Source organism: Aythya marila (assembly GCF_965140915.1).
Source record: "Aythya marila genome assembly, chromosome: 1".
Lineage (NCBI taxonomy): Eukaryota > Metazoa > Chordata > Aves > Anseriformes > Anatidae > Aythya > Aythya marila.
Genome location: NC_139042.1, coordinates 74,083,818 through 74,100,932, shown reverse-complemented (window position 1 = coordinate 74,100,932; position 17,115 = coordinate 74,083,818). Strand labels below are relative to the sequence as shown.

The following is a 17,115-nucleotide window of genomic DNA, read 5'->3' as shown; positions in this document are numbered from 1 at the left end:
AACTACCAGTGGTACCTAAATCAATAATGTCCATCTGCAAACATTGTTGTAAGGTATTCTAGTGTTGTAAGGTATTCTAATAGACTCCTGGCTTCCAATTGTCTGACAGGAAAAGGTCTGTGGGAGTTAGAGGGGTGTAAGTACATGATTCAATGTGGTAATTTGAACATAACACAAAGTCTAGACTGAATGATGGGCATGGATAACATTTCAGGTTAGCTGGTTTCAGAAAAGAAAAATTAATCTCAGTCCTAGTCTCTCAGTCATTTTGTTCTAAGTTGCAAGACAGGCAGCAAATGTGTCATGCTTTGTTTCTAAAATCTGATAAACACAGTACAGGAGCAAAAAATAGCAGCACAGTTCTTCCTGCAATTTCCAATGAAAGAAACAAAAACTGATTTGTTCAGATAAAATATCTCGATCAAAAACTGAATTGCTCACAATTTATCTGCTATCTTCCTAATAAATAACCGTTGCAAAAATTTGAGTGTAATTTTTCTTTCCCTACATTGTTTCCTGATTCTTTTTCTATTTTTTTTTAATCCTTATTCTTTTTCTGAGCTTGTCCATACATATCACAAGTACAATAATTTATAGAGCTATATAGGTCAGAAGAATTTTGGACAATGTTAAGAAGCATTTAAATTAGTGTGTTAGTGAGCATTGTTCATAGTGGAAGACTTGTTATCTCACTTATTCCTGTACGTAGTCTTTGCATAAAAACAATTTACAATTTTTTATACCTTAATCACATGAAGTTGTCAAATGCTTAAAATCTTCAGATATTTTTTCATTGATACATAATTATTTCAGAAAATAAATGACGATCTTTCACAAACATTATCTCTGCATTAGGGCAAAACAAACCAAAACCAAACAACACAGAATGATTTCCTCAACCTGCACTGGAGACATGCAACTAGGACTGTAACTTTTTTTTACAAAAAAGGGGGAGAGGGGAGCTCAGAATATATGTTTACCTTGTAGCTAACTCTTTCAGTTGAATTAAAATTATCCCTTTTTTCCTTACAGGTTTTTTAAGTACTGGGGACCAAGCTGCAAAAGGCAATTACGGATTGCTTGACCAAATCCAAGCTTTACGTTGGATTGAAGAAAATATTGGATCTTTTGGAGGAGACCCAAAAAGAGTTACTATTTTTGGATCTGGGGCAGGAGCTTCCTGTGTCAGTCTTCTGACACTCTCTCACTATTCAGAAGGTAAGTATCTCCTGAGCAAAACGTAGTTCAGTAACAGTAAAATGATTCTTTTGTAAATCAACAGTACACTTTTAAAACAAAATAAATCTTTATATACGTGTATATATGCATATCTATATAATTTAAGGAAAATGGCCAAATCATGTTGGCTGAATTAGAATGACACCATGTCTGTAATTTTTTGTAAAATACCTACTATCCAGTATTCTGCATTTGTATTAATCAACACAAATATTTTACATTAAAAATGCATGCTTTTGTAGTAGAAATTTCACACAAAAAAACTGCCACAGGCCATATATTATTTTTCTGGATTTATCAACAGTCTCCACTGAATCTTCCATCAAACAATATGAAGTATTTAAAATTAAACAGAGCAGTGATATTTTTCATTTCTTAAACATTCTTGTCTACCTTTCCAGCATGTATTTAGATGTTTTCCTTACTAAATAACAATATAACTCAATTTCATACGAAAAAATGTTTAACTCTCCACAAGTAGTACATGCTCCTACACAGAGTTCTTAAGATTTTGGTAAGTGTCAGAGCTGCAGAATTTCTGCCCTCAGAAAACAGTCAACCAACCAACAACAACAACAAACAAATAACATATAGCAACAGTAGTGTACTGATTGTTATTGGCAAGACCAATTCTGCAAAAAAATGAATAAAAGACAAGACCAATGTGATGGCTTTACACTGATGGCTAACCATGTTCTCTCACTGCTCTCTCACTCTCTGTCCTGAAAGGAAGAGAGTGAAAAAATATGAAGAAAAAAGGGCTTAAGGGCTGAGATATGGGCTCCTGTTCACTGGAAATTACTCACCAAGGCTCAGCACAGGGAGATTAACATAATTTATTTTCTATTCTTAGTAGACTACAGCAGTGAGAAACTAAAAGCAAACTAAAAACACCTTCCCTCCCATCCAGCCTGCTTCACCTTGGTCCCTCTGTGAATTGAAGATGAACTTTTGCTCTGGTGCCTGGAGCACCTCCTCTTCCTCCTCCATTGACCTTGGTGTCTGCAGGGCTCTCTCTCTCAATGTTATCTCACTCATCTATCCCAGCTGCTGTGGCACAGCAGCTAATTTCCTTTCTTACACATGCTCTTAAAAAGGCACAACCAGTGTCACTTATTGGATCAACTTTGTCTAGTGGTGGGTCCCTTTTCCAAGTGGGAAAAGCTGGAACTGGCTCTTATCTAATATGGGGCAGCTTATGGACTCTGCTTATAGTGTCTGCCCCTACAGCCCCCCTGCTACATAAACCTTGCCAAAAACAAACAAACAAACAAACAAATATGTATTGTATTTATAACTTCATGTTACTCCTATTATAATCAAACATACAGAAATCTATGGCAGAAGTCTAAGCCATAGCAGTCATTTGTAGCTAGTAAACATATCCTATTTGAAAGTACATAGAATTATTTCTGACATTTAAGGGAATTGATACAATACTGTGAAGTGAGTAACTGTTGAGTAATCCCTGCTAAAAGCAAGCAGATGGAATAATGAAAAAAATCAACTAATTGCATTACTGAAATTTTATATCCTGTGCAGTAAGCAGTCATCACAAAGGTGTATTGGCCACAGCCCACTTTCCCTGTAAATGCTTGAAGGTCTTCAAATATTTTTGTAGCTCTTGCTGTCTTCGGTATTTCAAGAGCTTGAGTGTAGAAACCATGTGCAGAAGGTGCTCAGGCTTTTTAGTTTAAGTATACAATAGGCCATTTTAGTTATCTTACCTGGAAAAAGACGGGTCTGATTCTGAAATAAGCTCCATGATCTGCAGTGCTCTGGTGTCACAAAGAAACTCTTTAGCTTGTGTCTTTTTTTTTTTCTTTTCACTATTATAAAAATATAAAACAACCAGAACTATTCAATTTTGCCTTATTTTCTTCTAAAATATGCAAACATTTTAAATCACCATATAAGCATTACTAACACTATGTGTGTGTGTATACATATATATATATATATATATATATACACCCTCTCAGGTGGTAATGAAAAAAAAGTCAGAGGAGAAGGTTCAAGCCTATTAAATTGATTTTAGCAGAGCAGATTTTTTCAAATTATATGATGCATAGCTTCTGTGAAGGAAATGAGAGTGTGTAATTTTCATTTGACCTTTAAACTACTGAAGAGTGCATTTATGAGAGTCATTTACATGGTGAAGAGGATATGATTGCTTGTAGTTGCCATTCCTTTAAAGAAATTTTTATGGGATTACCACTGTGCTAAATCCAGGGGACTAGCATTTGAATTAAAAATGCAAGAAAACTGCAGTACAAACATGAGTTTTGTTCTTGAACCAGTAACCTGAAACCTTCATGTTTTCTGTATGTGAGCATCAAGAACAAGAGAGAATTTAATTAGTAGCCTATTACATATACTATTAAAAAGGAGCAGTGAGTAGAACATATAGAAACTGAATTGGAATATAAGAATATGCATCCTTTAGTTATTGCATAATCAATACATTCTTTTCTTAGTGAATGCTGATTATTTTATTTATTTTACTTTATTTTATTTTACCTTACTTTATTTTATTTTAGTTTAGTTTAGTTTATTTTTTGTAATATATAACTTGGTTTGTATTTAAACAATTTGCACCTGCAGGTTTGTTCCAAAAGGCAATCATACAGAGTGGAACAGCCCTGTCCAGCTGGGCAGTGAACTACCAGCCTGCCAAGTACACTAGGATATTGGCAGATAAAGTCGGCTGTGACATGCTGGATACCACTGATTTGGTTGAATGCCTTCGAAATAAGAACTACAAAGAACTCATTCAACAGACCATCACTCCAGCCACATACCACATTGCCTTTGGGCCTGTGATAGATGGAGACGTGATTCCAGATGACCCCCAGATTCTCATGGAGCAAGGAGAATTCCTTAACTATGATATAATGCTGGGTGTGAATCAAGGGGAAGGCTTAAAATTTGTGGATGGCATAGTAGACAATGAAGATGGTGTTTCCCCCAATGATTTTGACTTTTCTGTCTCCAATTTTGTGGACAATCTATATGGTTATCCAGAAGGGAAAGATACACTGCGAGAGACCATTAAATTCATGTACACCGATTGGGCAGACAAAGAAAACCCTGAAACAAGACGGAAGACCCTGGTAGCTCTTTTTACTGACCACCAGTGGGTTGCTCCTGCCGTTGCCACTGCTGACCTTCATGCCCAGTATGGATCTCCAACATATTTCTATGCATTTTATCACCACTGCCAAAGTGAAATGAAACCAAGTTGGGCTGATTCAGCTCATGGTGATGAAGTCCCTTATGTGTTTGGCATTCCTATGATTGGCCCAACAGAACTTTTCAATTGCAATTTTTCCAAGAATGATGTCATGCTTAGTGCCGTAGTTATGACATATTGGACGAACTTCGCCAAAACTGGGTAAGTCTGACCTTCAGCATTCCTTTCGGTTGATAACATACTACTAAGCTAGTCAACATTCTGTAGCAATGGCCTCAAACCTTGATTGTGCCATAGCACTATAGCACTATTTGGTATGCATGAGACAGTATGTAACTGGGGCTTATTCATATTTAATACATTTTTGATTAGTGTGTTCCCTCAAACTATTTTTTTTTCAGTAGCTCAGTGAGAAGAATAAAGCACTGTATTTTTGGTTTAAAAATAGGAAAATTATTAGTAAAAAACACATCTCAGGGAAAAAGACAGCTCACTTAGATACTGAAAAATCAGAGGAAATTGAAGGAACTGGCATACAGATAGCAATTATCTCTTACAAAAGTAAAGAAGTTATTATTATTATTATTATTATTATTTAATTTTTATTTTTTTTAGCGACCTTCATAGGAATAGAAGCTCAGGGAAGAAGTGGATCAGACAGACATAGGAAAGATTTTTTCTTTCCCTCTGGTGGCCACAAAGCACTTCACTAGGATTAAGAAAAGACTCAGATATAAATTTTGCTATGAGAAGGTTGAACATTTAAATTAATTCTGCTTACAAAATAGAGACATCAAGGTTTAGCTGAAATACAGTTGTAAACATCAAGGAAAGATCCCTCAAAGCAGCTTAATCTGTGAGTGCCATTAATAATTTCTGCCCGCTTTCTATAACATTCCTCTAAAGAATATTGCAGTGTTTTACTTGAACAGCAAGGGCTTTTTTTGTTAACCTTGAGTCTTCGGTACTCAGTTAAAACAAAGACACTTGTGGCACAAAGGGGCTGTAAATCTTTCCAATGAAAGTTTAATGGCAGGATTGGACTCTGGAAACTGCAGCTTTACTGCAGTGCAGTGAATGGTATGCAGCACTATAAGAAAAATTCAGAGGTGCCTAGTGTGAAACACTCAGCTCTAGCAGCCTTTAATGAATCCAAACAATGTTCAAGGGAGGGAGATTTTGCAGACTGAACAAAAACCTTGAGCATGAATTGAGTAAGAAACAATCACAAGCTTCAGGTCACTTTACAAGGAAAAAGAAAGCTTTTGTTGTGTTACATTTTAGACAAGCAGGTACTTTAAAATGCAGAAATTCCACAGGGCTACAACATGAGTGAATGAACTGTGGAATATTTAGATGTTTTTGGAAACAATAAGTCATCAGTTGGATGACTGGTTTGGACAAACTTAAGCACAAAAGCTTAGTTTATGGACAGAGAATGCTGCGTGCTGGCTGTACTGCACACTCAGGAAGACTATTTTACCATCATTGTGTCTTTATTTGTATGGATCGAGTGTCACATATATGTAGAGGACTTCATATAGATGTGTTTGGAATTGGTATGGAGATCTCCACAGTGTCGCTGTTATATTTAATTTCTTTATGATTGTCCCATGTAGAATAAGTTGAATTTAAGCAATTTTTGAGGAGCTTCTTGCAGTCCCATTACTTGTAGTCATAAGCAGTTTACAGCTGTTGCTACATGAAAGCCAATTTCAGCAAGCTATACATACCATCACCCAGTTATGAATCCATGGTCATACTACACCTACATAATATAGCAGGTACTTCAGGAGAGCCATGAATCATTTCTGAAGCCTCCCTACAGTTGAAGAGACAGAAATGTAGCATTACAAACTTGCCATGTTGTAGACAGAAAGATACATTATTTTAAAAGACCTCTAGATGTAAAGATTCATTTTTCCCAGGTAAGGGGAAAGACCAACCCAAGATAGGTGGGTTTTTTGTTTGTTTGTTTGTTTTTTTCTTTCCCCTTAGTTTATATGAACAATATAAATATTAGCAATAGCTAATATGATATTAATTATTCTGGATAATACAGTAGAATACTTGTAGGAAAATAATATTTTAAGATTGTATTTCCTCTGTAACCACTGGTACAGGGAAACCAATATAACCAATTGTAAAGGGACCTCTGTAACCAATGGTAAAGGGAAGCTTGTAGCACCTCAAAACAAGAGTAACAGGGCACATATATCATAGAATCATAGAACCATAGAATATCCCAAGTCAGAAGAGACTTATAAGGATCATCGTGTCCAACACCCAGCACCACACACGTCTACCCAAAATTTCAGACCGTATGACTAAGAGCATAGTCCAAACATTTCTTGAACTCCAACAGGCTTGGTGTTGTGACTACATCCCTGGGGAACCTGTTCCAGTGCGAGACAACGTTCTCGGTGAAGAATCTCTTCTTGATATCTAGCCTGAACCTCCCCTGTCACATTTTGACACCATTCCCTCAGGTTCTATCATTGGTCACTAAAGAGAATAGATCGGTGCCTGCCCCTCCACTCCCCCTCGTGAGGAAGCTGTAGACCACGATGAGGTACCCCCTCAGCTTCTTCTTTTCCAGGCTGAAAAGGCCAACTGACCTCAGCCACTCCTCGTACGTCTTCCCCTCTAGGCCCTTCAACATCTTTGTATCACTTCTCTGGACACTCTCCAAGAGTTTCACATCCTTTCTGTACTGTGGTGCCCAGAACTGCACTCAGTACTCGAGGTGAGGCCGCACCAGCATAGAGTAGAGCAGGACAGTCACTTCTCTCAGCCAACTAGAAATGCCATGCTTGTTGCACCCTAGGATACGGTTGGCCCTCCTGGGTGCCAGGGCTGGCTTATTTTCAGTTTGCTATTAACCACAACCCCAGATCCTTCTCTGTGGGGCTGCTGTCCGTATATCAAGAGTATATATGGAAAAACCATTCTTCTCTCTACACCGCATGCAATCTGAAATCTATGTGGTGTACTTTGAGGTCCTACAACTCTCAGAAATAAAGGGTTGGTTATCTTTTTCTTTTTTTTTTTTCTTTTTTTTTTCTTTCTTTCTTTTTTTTTTTTTTTTTCTTTTTTCTACCTTTTATTAAATTAATAATTTTAAATTAATAATTTCCCTTATCCTGAACTGGACATTATTTCTGTTTTTACCCATGGCAATACATGAAAAATCTGTTAAGTGACAGATTTTGCCGTTTGATGTTTCCCCCGTAGGTGGACCTTAAACACTAAAATTGACAATTTTTTTATATTATTATTTTAATGTCTCTTGAGATTCTTTGAGTCTCAATGACTGTCCCACAGAGACAACATTGAGGTACTTATTGTATAATTATGGCTCAGGTAGTGCATCATTTTAATGGCTTTTAACTGACCTGCTGTCACTGTTGTTTAATGAACTGTCAAAGCTAGGTTTGGAGGGCAGGTCAATCCTGTAAAAACACTAGGTGTTAAAGGCACAGCCCAAAACACAGTGCTTTATTGTGTTTTACTTTGAAGACAGTTATCAGCAAATAAGTGGCGACAATTAAAGTGACTTTAATGGCAAATGAGTCATGCTTAAAATGAATACTTAGAAGATGCTTTTGCTAATCCTCCATTTTTTACCTTGCTCTTATTATATTATTATTTTGTTTGTTTGTTTTTTACATTCACAGTCATCTTAACCTTTTAAAATATTGTTTCTAGCATGGTTAGAAATAGGGAAATAATTTGTTACAAAGTAGGCATGAGAAACTACCTTTGGGATATAAAAATGATGTGAATATGTGGCTTTTCATTCCACTATTTGGAAAATTAAGCATGGGAGTTTCATTAAGAGGTGTACTTAAAGCTTTAGTCTGCTGCCAGTAGTACTGTCCTACCATAATGGAAATTTTATATGCTCAAATGTTCAGCAAATGTTCAAATATTAGGGCCATGTTACATCCTTCACAGATATATCGATATAGGGAGACTGAACAATGTGAGGGGTTGTGTGTCAGCCCTTAAAAGATAGTCTGCCAGCTACATGCTTGTGAAGAAGGATTTGAAGATTCATGCAGTAGATATGAAAACATGCTCTCTGAGGCATCTATTGGGTTTCTAAAAATTACCCTCTTTTGAGTAGTTACAATACTCTATTTTTGCCCTCATTCATCCAGCTCTGTGTTGGAGATGGGAAAGATAAAGGTTGGAAAGACATATCCTTGATTCATTTTTAAATTGGAAGAATACTCCTGAGTTATATCCTGCCATTGATTCTTTATTATCTGAGTTAATAAAGATATCTAAATTTTATATTCAGTTCAGCTTTCTAAAGGAAGACCTAATAAGATCTCCAATGATTAAAATGTGTTTTCAAATAAATTCTCTCTGAACTGTTTTATGAGTTGCATTTCTTTTGATGTTTTTATCTGAAGAAATAAACATTTATTTTGGGTCTGTTGGTCAAATGAAACAGAGTACTTATGGTATGCTTTCTACAATATTTACAATAGCTGACTGAGAACATGCAACAGTGGGACTTGGTGATAAGTGAGGAAAGGAGATAAGGAATTAAAAAATAAAATAAAATAAATAATAATAATAATAAAAAAAACCATGTTTGTGTACCTCCTGTACCAGTGCTTCAGGCAGGAGTAGCTACATCACTGTTATTATTGTGACAACTTGAAAAATCAGTGTAAGCATGAAGAAGGTCTACAGAGTTTGTTATTTTTTTGGTTGGTGGTGGTTGTGTTTTTTGTTTTGTTATGTTTGTTTATTTGTTTAATATGGAGTTAAAAGAAAAGAAAGAAAATAGATTATGAATGGGCCTTTCAGTGTCTTAGAGACAGGCCCAGTTTTTAATTGTTGAGACATTTTACTCTCTGATGAAGTCAGAGAATGTCACCAAAAAAAATGAAACTCTTTAAATGCATTAATGTAACAGTTCCATTATGCTGACTAATGGTCAATGCTTTGCAAAAGCACATAAAAGGCATTTTAACATGCCATGTGGAATTCTGAATAAGAGAAAATTTCCTAACATTTCTTGACATTCTTCAGAGCCAATATCACCAGGTGTGAAATACTCAGTTCCCTCATTTGTCCTATAGGTCATCTAATAATTCACCTTGTGAATAGGAATGTGTGTTACTCTTCGGTCAGCATTAATTGCAGACACATTTATGCTTGAGAAAAAAACAATGCTTTGAATGTATGTTTGTAGCCTATGAGGTTTGAATTAAATGAAAATAAATGGCAACATGTTAAATTGAGCAAAAGCAGTGTAGACTGAAAGTGGGAGAGAGACATCATAAGTGACATCAGGTGATTCTGCACATTAATAAAAATACCTTAGACAGGACAAGAAAGACCACAATATATATTGCATACAAGCATTTAATAATAGGGGCATTTTTTTTTTGATAGAGAATGTGTTTAAACTGAATCCTGTAAATGATGAAAATAATCAGAGAACAAAATGAATGAAAGTATCAATTTTGTTCTAGCAATAGGATAACTAAAATAAAATAAAATAAAATAAAATAATAAATAAATAAAACACTGTCAACTAGTGGGATTGGGAACCATTATCCATTATGAGATCCATTAACTGAGGAAGTTCAGAACTGAAAACATATTGGTCAGATTATATTTCTATGTAATGATTTGAATGGAGATTAAAGGAGGATATTTCTGCAGTCTTTTGTTCTGTGCCTTCTTGAATTTAAACCTCAAGAATATCCATAAACACCAGTGAAGTTAGAAGCTGAAAAAACTAAATCTGTAATTAAAATAGTGAATGTTTTGTCAAACATGTAACTGTATAATGGAAATGATTACATCTATATTTTATGTCTACAATACTGGAAAAGTATTTATAGTAGGGTATTGGAAAAATATTTATAAGAAGATAAACTTTGCAACATCACGAGGAAAAGACTTAACATACTGGAAGTTGTAACCTTCTGATTTTATCACCAGTGAGCATAGAAGAAGGTCCAAGGAAAGTAAAAATCTTCTTATAATGTATAATTTTGGTAAATCATTATAAGTCTGTAAAACTAAGATCCATTCTTTAGTAGATTCTTTCTTTAGGACTGCATTTAGTCATTTAATTTTCTTTTGAAAAAAAAAAAAATAAATCTACACATTCTCCAAATTCAGTGACAGTATTTCAGCGGTTCCGTTATTAAGTGATCACTCTAGATTTGATGCCAAAAGTAACATTCTGATACCCTAAGAAAAACAATGACCTTTCTTTAGGACTAGCAGACACCCAGACACCCCCCTTTTTTTTTTTTTTTTTTTTTTTTTTTTTTCTGTGCCTTGTTTCAATATGCCCATGCACAGCCATGTAAACAAGTTCTGAAATACAGGATTATTCACATGTGTCTGTAAGTTTCTCTCTTGCGTTTGAAGGAGGCTTCTTTCTCATGGCTGAAGAAGGATGCAGTAGAATTTGCTATTCCTAATAGATACAGTTAAAAAGAAGACATAGAGATGCTGAATGGAAGAGAGGGAAGTAAATGGAGGTGTTTATTTACATGTTTTGTAGTCTGTAGGAAAAGAGAATGTTAATTTCAAAAATTTTTATTTGCTAAAATCATCATCTCCTGTCATGTTTATAGGTCCATTTAAAAATAATCTAAACACTTTGGAACTTTAAATGTAAACAAAGGTAAACTTTCCATTACCTTCAACAGGGCCAGGATTCCTCCATCCCCTCTTTCATTTCCACCTGGGGAAGGAGTAGGGGAAAAGGATTAGTCCAGTCAGCCGGACTGCTCAGCTTCTTCATTTCCTACTACTGTGTATGAAGTATTTGTGTGAGCTAGCTTATGTCTTTTATAGTATCCTTCCTAGAGTCTTTTGTGCTGTGAATCAGAACAGCAAGTGAGGAGAACACAAGGGGGATTTTGTGCTGTAGCTCTTCCAGGATTTTGAGTTTCTGACCAAAAATAAATAAATAAATAAATAAATGTTTTGCATTTTAATAAACTTGTTGATTTTTTTGTTTGTTTGTTTTAGAATTTATGTGTTGAGCCTGAAGGTAGATATATTGTACTGGAAAAATATTTTCCTCTCTACATTTGCCAAATCCTTCAGTCTGTTCTTTAAGAACAGAAGAAATACATTTCTTTCCCTCTGGAATGCATGATACAATTCCTCAAACTAACAGCATATTAAAATCTATTCCCCCACTGCTTGAAAATGGATATTAATCTTCTAGTTTCAGCCAGGATGAACAATTACTAAGAAACTAAATTCTATTTTTTTTTTTTCAGAATTTACAGGTTTTATTTATTTTTTAGTCTGTAAAATATCAACAAATAATATAAAATAATTAAAAAATAGCCACAGCTCTAGAATTCTTAATTTATATGTTATTGAGATAGGAAAGATTTGATACAGGGTAGTATGGGGGGGGGGGGGGGGGGGAAGTCCCACAAACATAGTAAAACAAAGTACTAAATATTTATAGAAATAAATTTCTTCTTCAAAAAAAAATATAAATTCTTTCAAGTAAACAGGTGAATGCAGGAATCATAAGATTATTAAACCCAAATTAGCACGTTATGCTAAGAATAGTTAAGGAATAGCTAATAGTTAATGAATAACAAAGGAACACTAAACTAGGCAATCATGCTCAAGAGGAAAAGGAAACTAAAAAGGAAAAAAAAAAAAAAGAGGGCTTTAAAATCTGTAGCAGTGAGTCTTTGTATTCCCAGGACAGTATAACAATAACAGTATATTAGAAGAAAATCAAAATACTAAAATATGGAAGGAAAAATTATAGGAAATATTAAAGGAAAAATATAAAAGGAAAATATTAAAATCATTTTCACATGAAATATAATAATGCATATGGGAATGGAAAGGAGAATGGATGGTTCTCAGAGTAATGAGCAGAAAGTGAATCATTATAATTTATCACAAAATCTCAGAAAATATGCTTTGCTACTATAGAAGATTCAAACTCATGCAGAACAAAGTATTGCACTGTGATTGTTATTTTAAATCCTGTATTTGTCCATGCCCAGACAAAGTCATATTTATGTGCGGTTTAACAAAATTATAAACATACATGTACACCAACCATATTTAAATGCCTTTGAGTACATATATTTGCCTTTATTTTAAAATGTTTTGAAAGAAAGAAAGAAAAAAAAAAAAAAAGATAGGAAAAGCATTATTTCAATTAAATGTATTGGGTTAACAACTTTTAAATTATCTCTGTGCTACTGTACCATGCCACTCTTATCTCTACTGCTACTTAAGTACTATAAAACTTGTTGACAGCTAACATAAGTCTTATCCCTAGAAGCTGGGATGAAATTAAGACACACTGTCCTAAATCCACTAAGTATAGATATTTAGTAGTACTGAGCACAAGACAGTTATCTCTTAATGCAAACGATGGAATGATTTGTAACATAGAAATATTTCAAAAGCTTTTTCCAAGAGTAGGTCTCTGAACAAAGGGATATTAACAGTTCAGTAAAGGAACAGAAAGACAAATTGCACCCGTTTACATGTATTAGCCCTGCTACTTCACATTTTGAAGTTTTTAAAGTCATATACAGCTGGTATAAATTCTCATAGTCACATGGATTTCCAACATTGCTACAGAGATTAGATGCTTATATTTATTGCTTGCAGCAGTGGAAGTAGTGGTACCTTAAATGAGAATGTTCATGTCAAATCTTGAGAAGGTACACTTTTACTTTACTTTATGGGGGAAGATAATTAGTACCTCTCTAAGACCGCTTTGGAGTATGAGACTGACTCACAGAACTCCAGATGAACTTTTGGGAGCTGAACACATTCCTTTTTCTGTTTTCATGTAAATAAATATTAGTGTGTCTGAGGTACACTGTATAGTAAGTATTTTTTTATTATTATTATTTTGTTTATATATTAGCATCTGTTATAAATTTGGGAGGTATTTCTTCTGTTTTTAGGTTAAGTATAGGATATAAGGATATAAGGATATAAGGATATAAGGATATAAGGATATAAGGATATAAGGATATAAGGATATAAGGATATAAGGATAGGATTAACTAAAAGACAAGTTTTTATTGTTGTTGTTGTAGTTGTTGTTGCTATTTTTAAGTAACTGTAATATTGCTTGTTTTTATTTTTGTAGAGATCCAAACCAGCCTGTTCCACAAGACACAAAGTTCATCCACACAAAACCCAACCGCTTTGAAGAAGTAGCCTGGTCCAAATACAATCCTAAAGATCAACTTTATCTCCATATTGGTCTGAAACCCCGAGTTCGTGATCACTACCGAGCAACAAAAGTTGCTTTCTGGTTGGAGCTTGTGCCACACCTTCACAACCTGAATGAGATATTTCAGTATGTTTCCACAACAACTAAAGTCCCCCCTCCTGACATGACATCATTTCCTTATGTTACCCGACGTTCTCCTGGTAAATTGTGGCCAGCTACCAAACGCCCAGCAATGACACCTGCCAACAACCCCAAGCATTCCAAAGACACCCATAAAACAGCTCCTGAGGATACAACAGTACTAATAGAAAACAAGCGAGATTACTCCACAGAGTTGAGTGTCACCATTGCTGTGGGGGCGTCCTTGCTGTTCCTCAATATCTTAGCTTTTGCTGCATTGTATTACAAGAAGGATAAGCGGCGCCACGAGACTCACAGGCGTCCTAGTCCCCAGAGGAACACAACCAATGATATTGCGCACATACAAAATGAAGAGATCATGTCCTTGCAGATGAAACAGCTGGAACATGACCATGAGTGTGAATCACTGCAGGCCCATGACACGCTGAGACTAACCTGCCCACCTGACTATACACTCACTTTGAGAAGGTCCCCAGATGACATCCCTCTCATGACGCCCAACACCATAACCATGATCCCAAATACATTAACAGGAATGCAGCCTTTGCATACTTTCAACACGTTCAGTGGAGGACAAAACAGTACGAATTTGCCCCATGGACATTCAACCACTAGGGTATAGCTCAGCCCTTCCACTTTACCCTCACAAGCCACCTGGAAGAAAGAAAATAAATAAATAAAAGAAGAAAAAGTTATAATACCATCCATTGAACAACTTGTCCAAATATAAAGTAAAAAAAAAAAAAAAAAAAAGTAAAAGAGAAGGACAGTCATTATTTTCTTACTGATCCTTCCCACTGGAACTCTCTGATATTAAAGATCAAGTACAAACCCTGTGAAATGTGAAAAGTGTACATTGCTGTTACAATACTGCTTTAAGATCTCAATCCCTTTAATTGAAAGTTGAGTCCAGAAGAAATCACTTAAAATTGTGTTTTGAGTGTAACAAGCAGAGTCTTCTGGAACACAGAGCCAGTGACTGTACAGGTGTTTGTTCTTTTTTTTTTTTTTTTTTTTTTTCTTTTTTTTAATAAATAAAATAATAAAAAAAAATCTTTATGTGCCATACCATGAATGGCCCTTGTTAAAACAAAGACATCACCATGGGCTTTTTCCCAGCATATGAAGCTGTAATCCAGATGGGGGAAATAAATAGAATTTTATTATTAAAAACAAAAATGAAAAAAAAAAAAAAAAAGAGGAGGACTGACTATGCAGTAAAATACGTATAGTTCTGTGCAAAGAGATGATTTGCCAGCCTGAACTATATTTAAAGAAACTTTGTAAAAATGTACATAGCTGTGAGTTTAAAAACAACAAAAAGAAGCTTTTATTGTTGTTTTCAGTTTGAAAAGAGCTTTTAGAAAGATTGTGCATTCAGTTGTGACCTATGTGTATATACATTAGTCATACCACCTCTGTTTCCTCCAGGCCAAAGGAGGATTTACTTCTTAATTACTAGTGATAAACAAAAATCATGCGGTTTTTCTAACATGTTTCATTTATATGAGGCCATGGTGTCATGCAGAGGATACAGTTGTCTGTGTGACCTGCATATTTTCTCTTACAGGTTACACTAGTGCATGTTAAAGTATTCATAGGAGATTGTTGCTTTTTTTCTGAAACAGTTTTTTTATATATATATATAATTTAATTTTGTGTTAGCCTTTATTAAATTGCAACATAGCAATGGATCGGAAAATGGAAAAAAAAATATATGAAAACAAGACAAAACAAAACAACACATTACTATAATAAGCTTGTTGAACTGAACCAAGAGACATCCAATAATGTATATACAAAGAGTCCAGTTTGTAGTTCTCGGTTATTGTAGTACATTAGGAAGAGTTTTGTGCCCTGACAATATCAAAGAAAGCTTATGTTTTGGTCAATTTTTTCTGAGGAAAACTAATTCTATATTCACCAGCAGTTGCAGAGGGGTCTCAGCTGGGAGAGCACCTTCTTGTTCTTACTAAAAAAACAAACACAAAAACAAAACAACAACAAAAGAAATGAAAGTGGGGAAATGGTGGCTTGGATGTTTTTTAAAGTTTTCATAAAGAGTTCAGAAATTATCATGGTTTAAAGAATTTCTCTGCCCTGTACCTGGCTTTGTCCTTGAGAGGAGCACCTACCTATCAGAAAATACTTTGCTTGTTTGTTACACAGCAATCACATAGTTGGTGAATATTATGGAGACAGAAGCAGAGAGTTCATCAGATGTCTTGCAACTGAATGTAACCAAAAATTCCAGATAGTATCAGGAAGGCAAAATTCTTAGTTGATTATTCTCTTTTGCCCTTCCTTCACTGGAAAACTAAAATCCATGCAGAGCTACCAAACAAGAAATTTAGCAATTTGATTCAAACAACTGGTTAGAATGTGAAAAGCTAAAAATAAGTTCTCACAGATGAAGATCACTTTGCATTTTAGAACGTTACTGCATCAAGAGATTGTAACCAAAGATATTTGAACAAAATTGGTCTGCACTCGAACATGATTATCCCAGATGTATTTTGTATTATAAATTCATGACTAAGCTGCATCAATATCATATGTCCCATAAGAATCTAACACAGGATGCCTTGTACCTCTTTTTGTTTTCTATACTTTTTTTTTTTTTTTTTCCTAATAAGACATCTTGGAATAGTCACTTCAACAACAAAAAAAAAAATAGAAGACTGAGGCCTATTCATCTGAATGACTCCTTGTCATAGCAAGCAGTAAAACATTCTGAAGGAAAGAAAGAAAAAAAAAAGAGATAAAAAGAAAGTTAATGACATGATAAAAACACAACATGTGGATGATATATATCTTATATATATCATGCACCGTACACCTGACCTGGATACGTAGGTTGGAATGTGGTGAAGCAACAAGCCCAAAGTACAAGTAGTAGCAAATGGAAAACCATCTTTTTCACTGATCCATCACATAATGTTGATTAATGCTGTCTCTATACCAGGCCTTTTCCACCACCTATGTAATGCCTCAGCCAAGATGCAGCAGCTCGTAACTCTTAAGAAAATAAAAATAAAATAAAATAAAATAAAAAAAATAAAAAGGTGAAAAAAAGAAAAAAAAGAAAAAAAAAAAGAAAAATGAAAAGAAAAATGGTAATGATGCTTGGCATCATAATCAGTTGGGTATGTTTGTAATGTGAATTACAGTATTTGTTTAGTACTTCCAATTGTCTTCTGCTAGCAATATGTACAGTACTGTGTCAGGCTTGTGACATTTGGGTAAAAAAAAAAAAAAAAGTTCCTGTAAGTGAATGATTTTAGCTTTTAAAAGTAATTATAATCAAGTTGATTTA

General features: G+C 34.7%; 1 protein-coding gene across 2 annotated transcripts in view; it reads left to right on the top strand.

Annotated features, from left to right (window-relative positions):
- Positions 1 to 14,947, top strand: part of NLGN4X (neuroligin 4 X-linked) — a gene marked incomplete at its 5' end in the record, with an annotated part of 125,026 nt that extends 110,079 nt beyond the window's left edge. For both annotated transcript variants that reach the window (XM_082752016.1, XM_082752015.1), the window contains 3 exons: positions 1,033 to 1,218; positions 3,844 to 4,633; positions 13,572 to 14,947. In XM_082752016.1, the coding sequence (XP_082608142.1) occupies positions 1,033 to 1,218; positions 3,844 to 4,633; positions 13,572 to 14,421 (1,826 nt within the window). In that variant the 3' untranslated portion in view covers positions 14,422 to 14,947. The remainder of the gene's footprint in view (positions 1 to 1,032; positions 1,219 to 3,843; positions 4,634 to 13,571) is intronic.
- Positions 14,948 to 17,115: the final 2,168 nt, after the last annotated feature.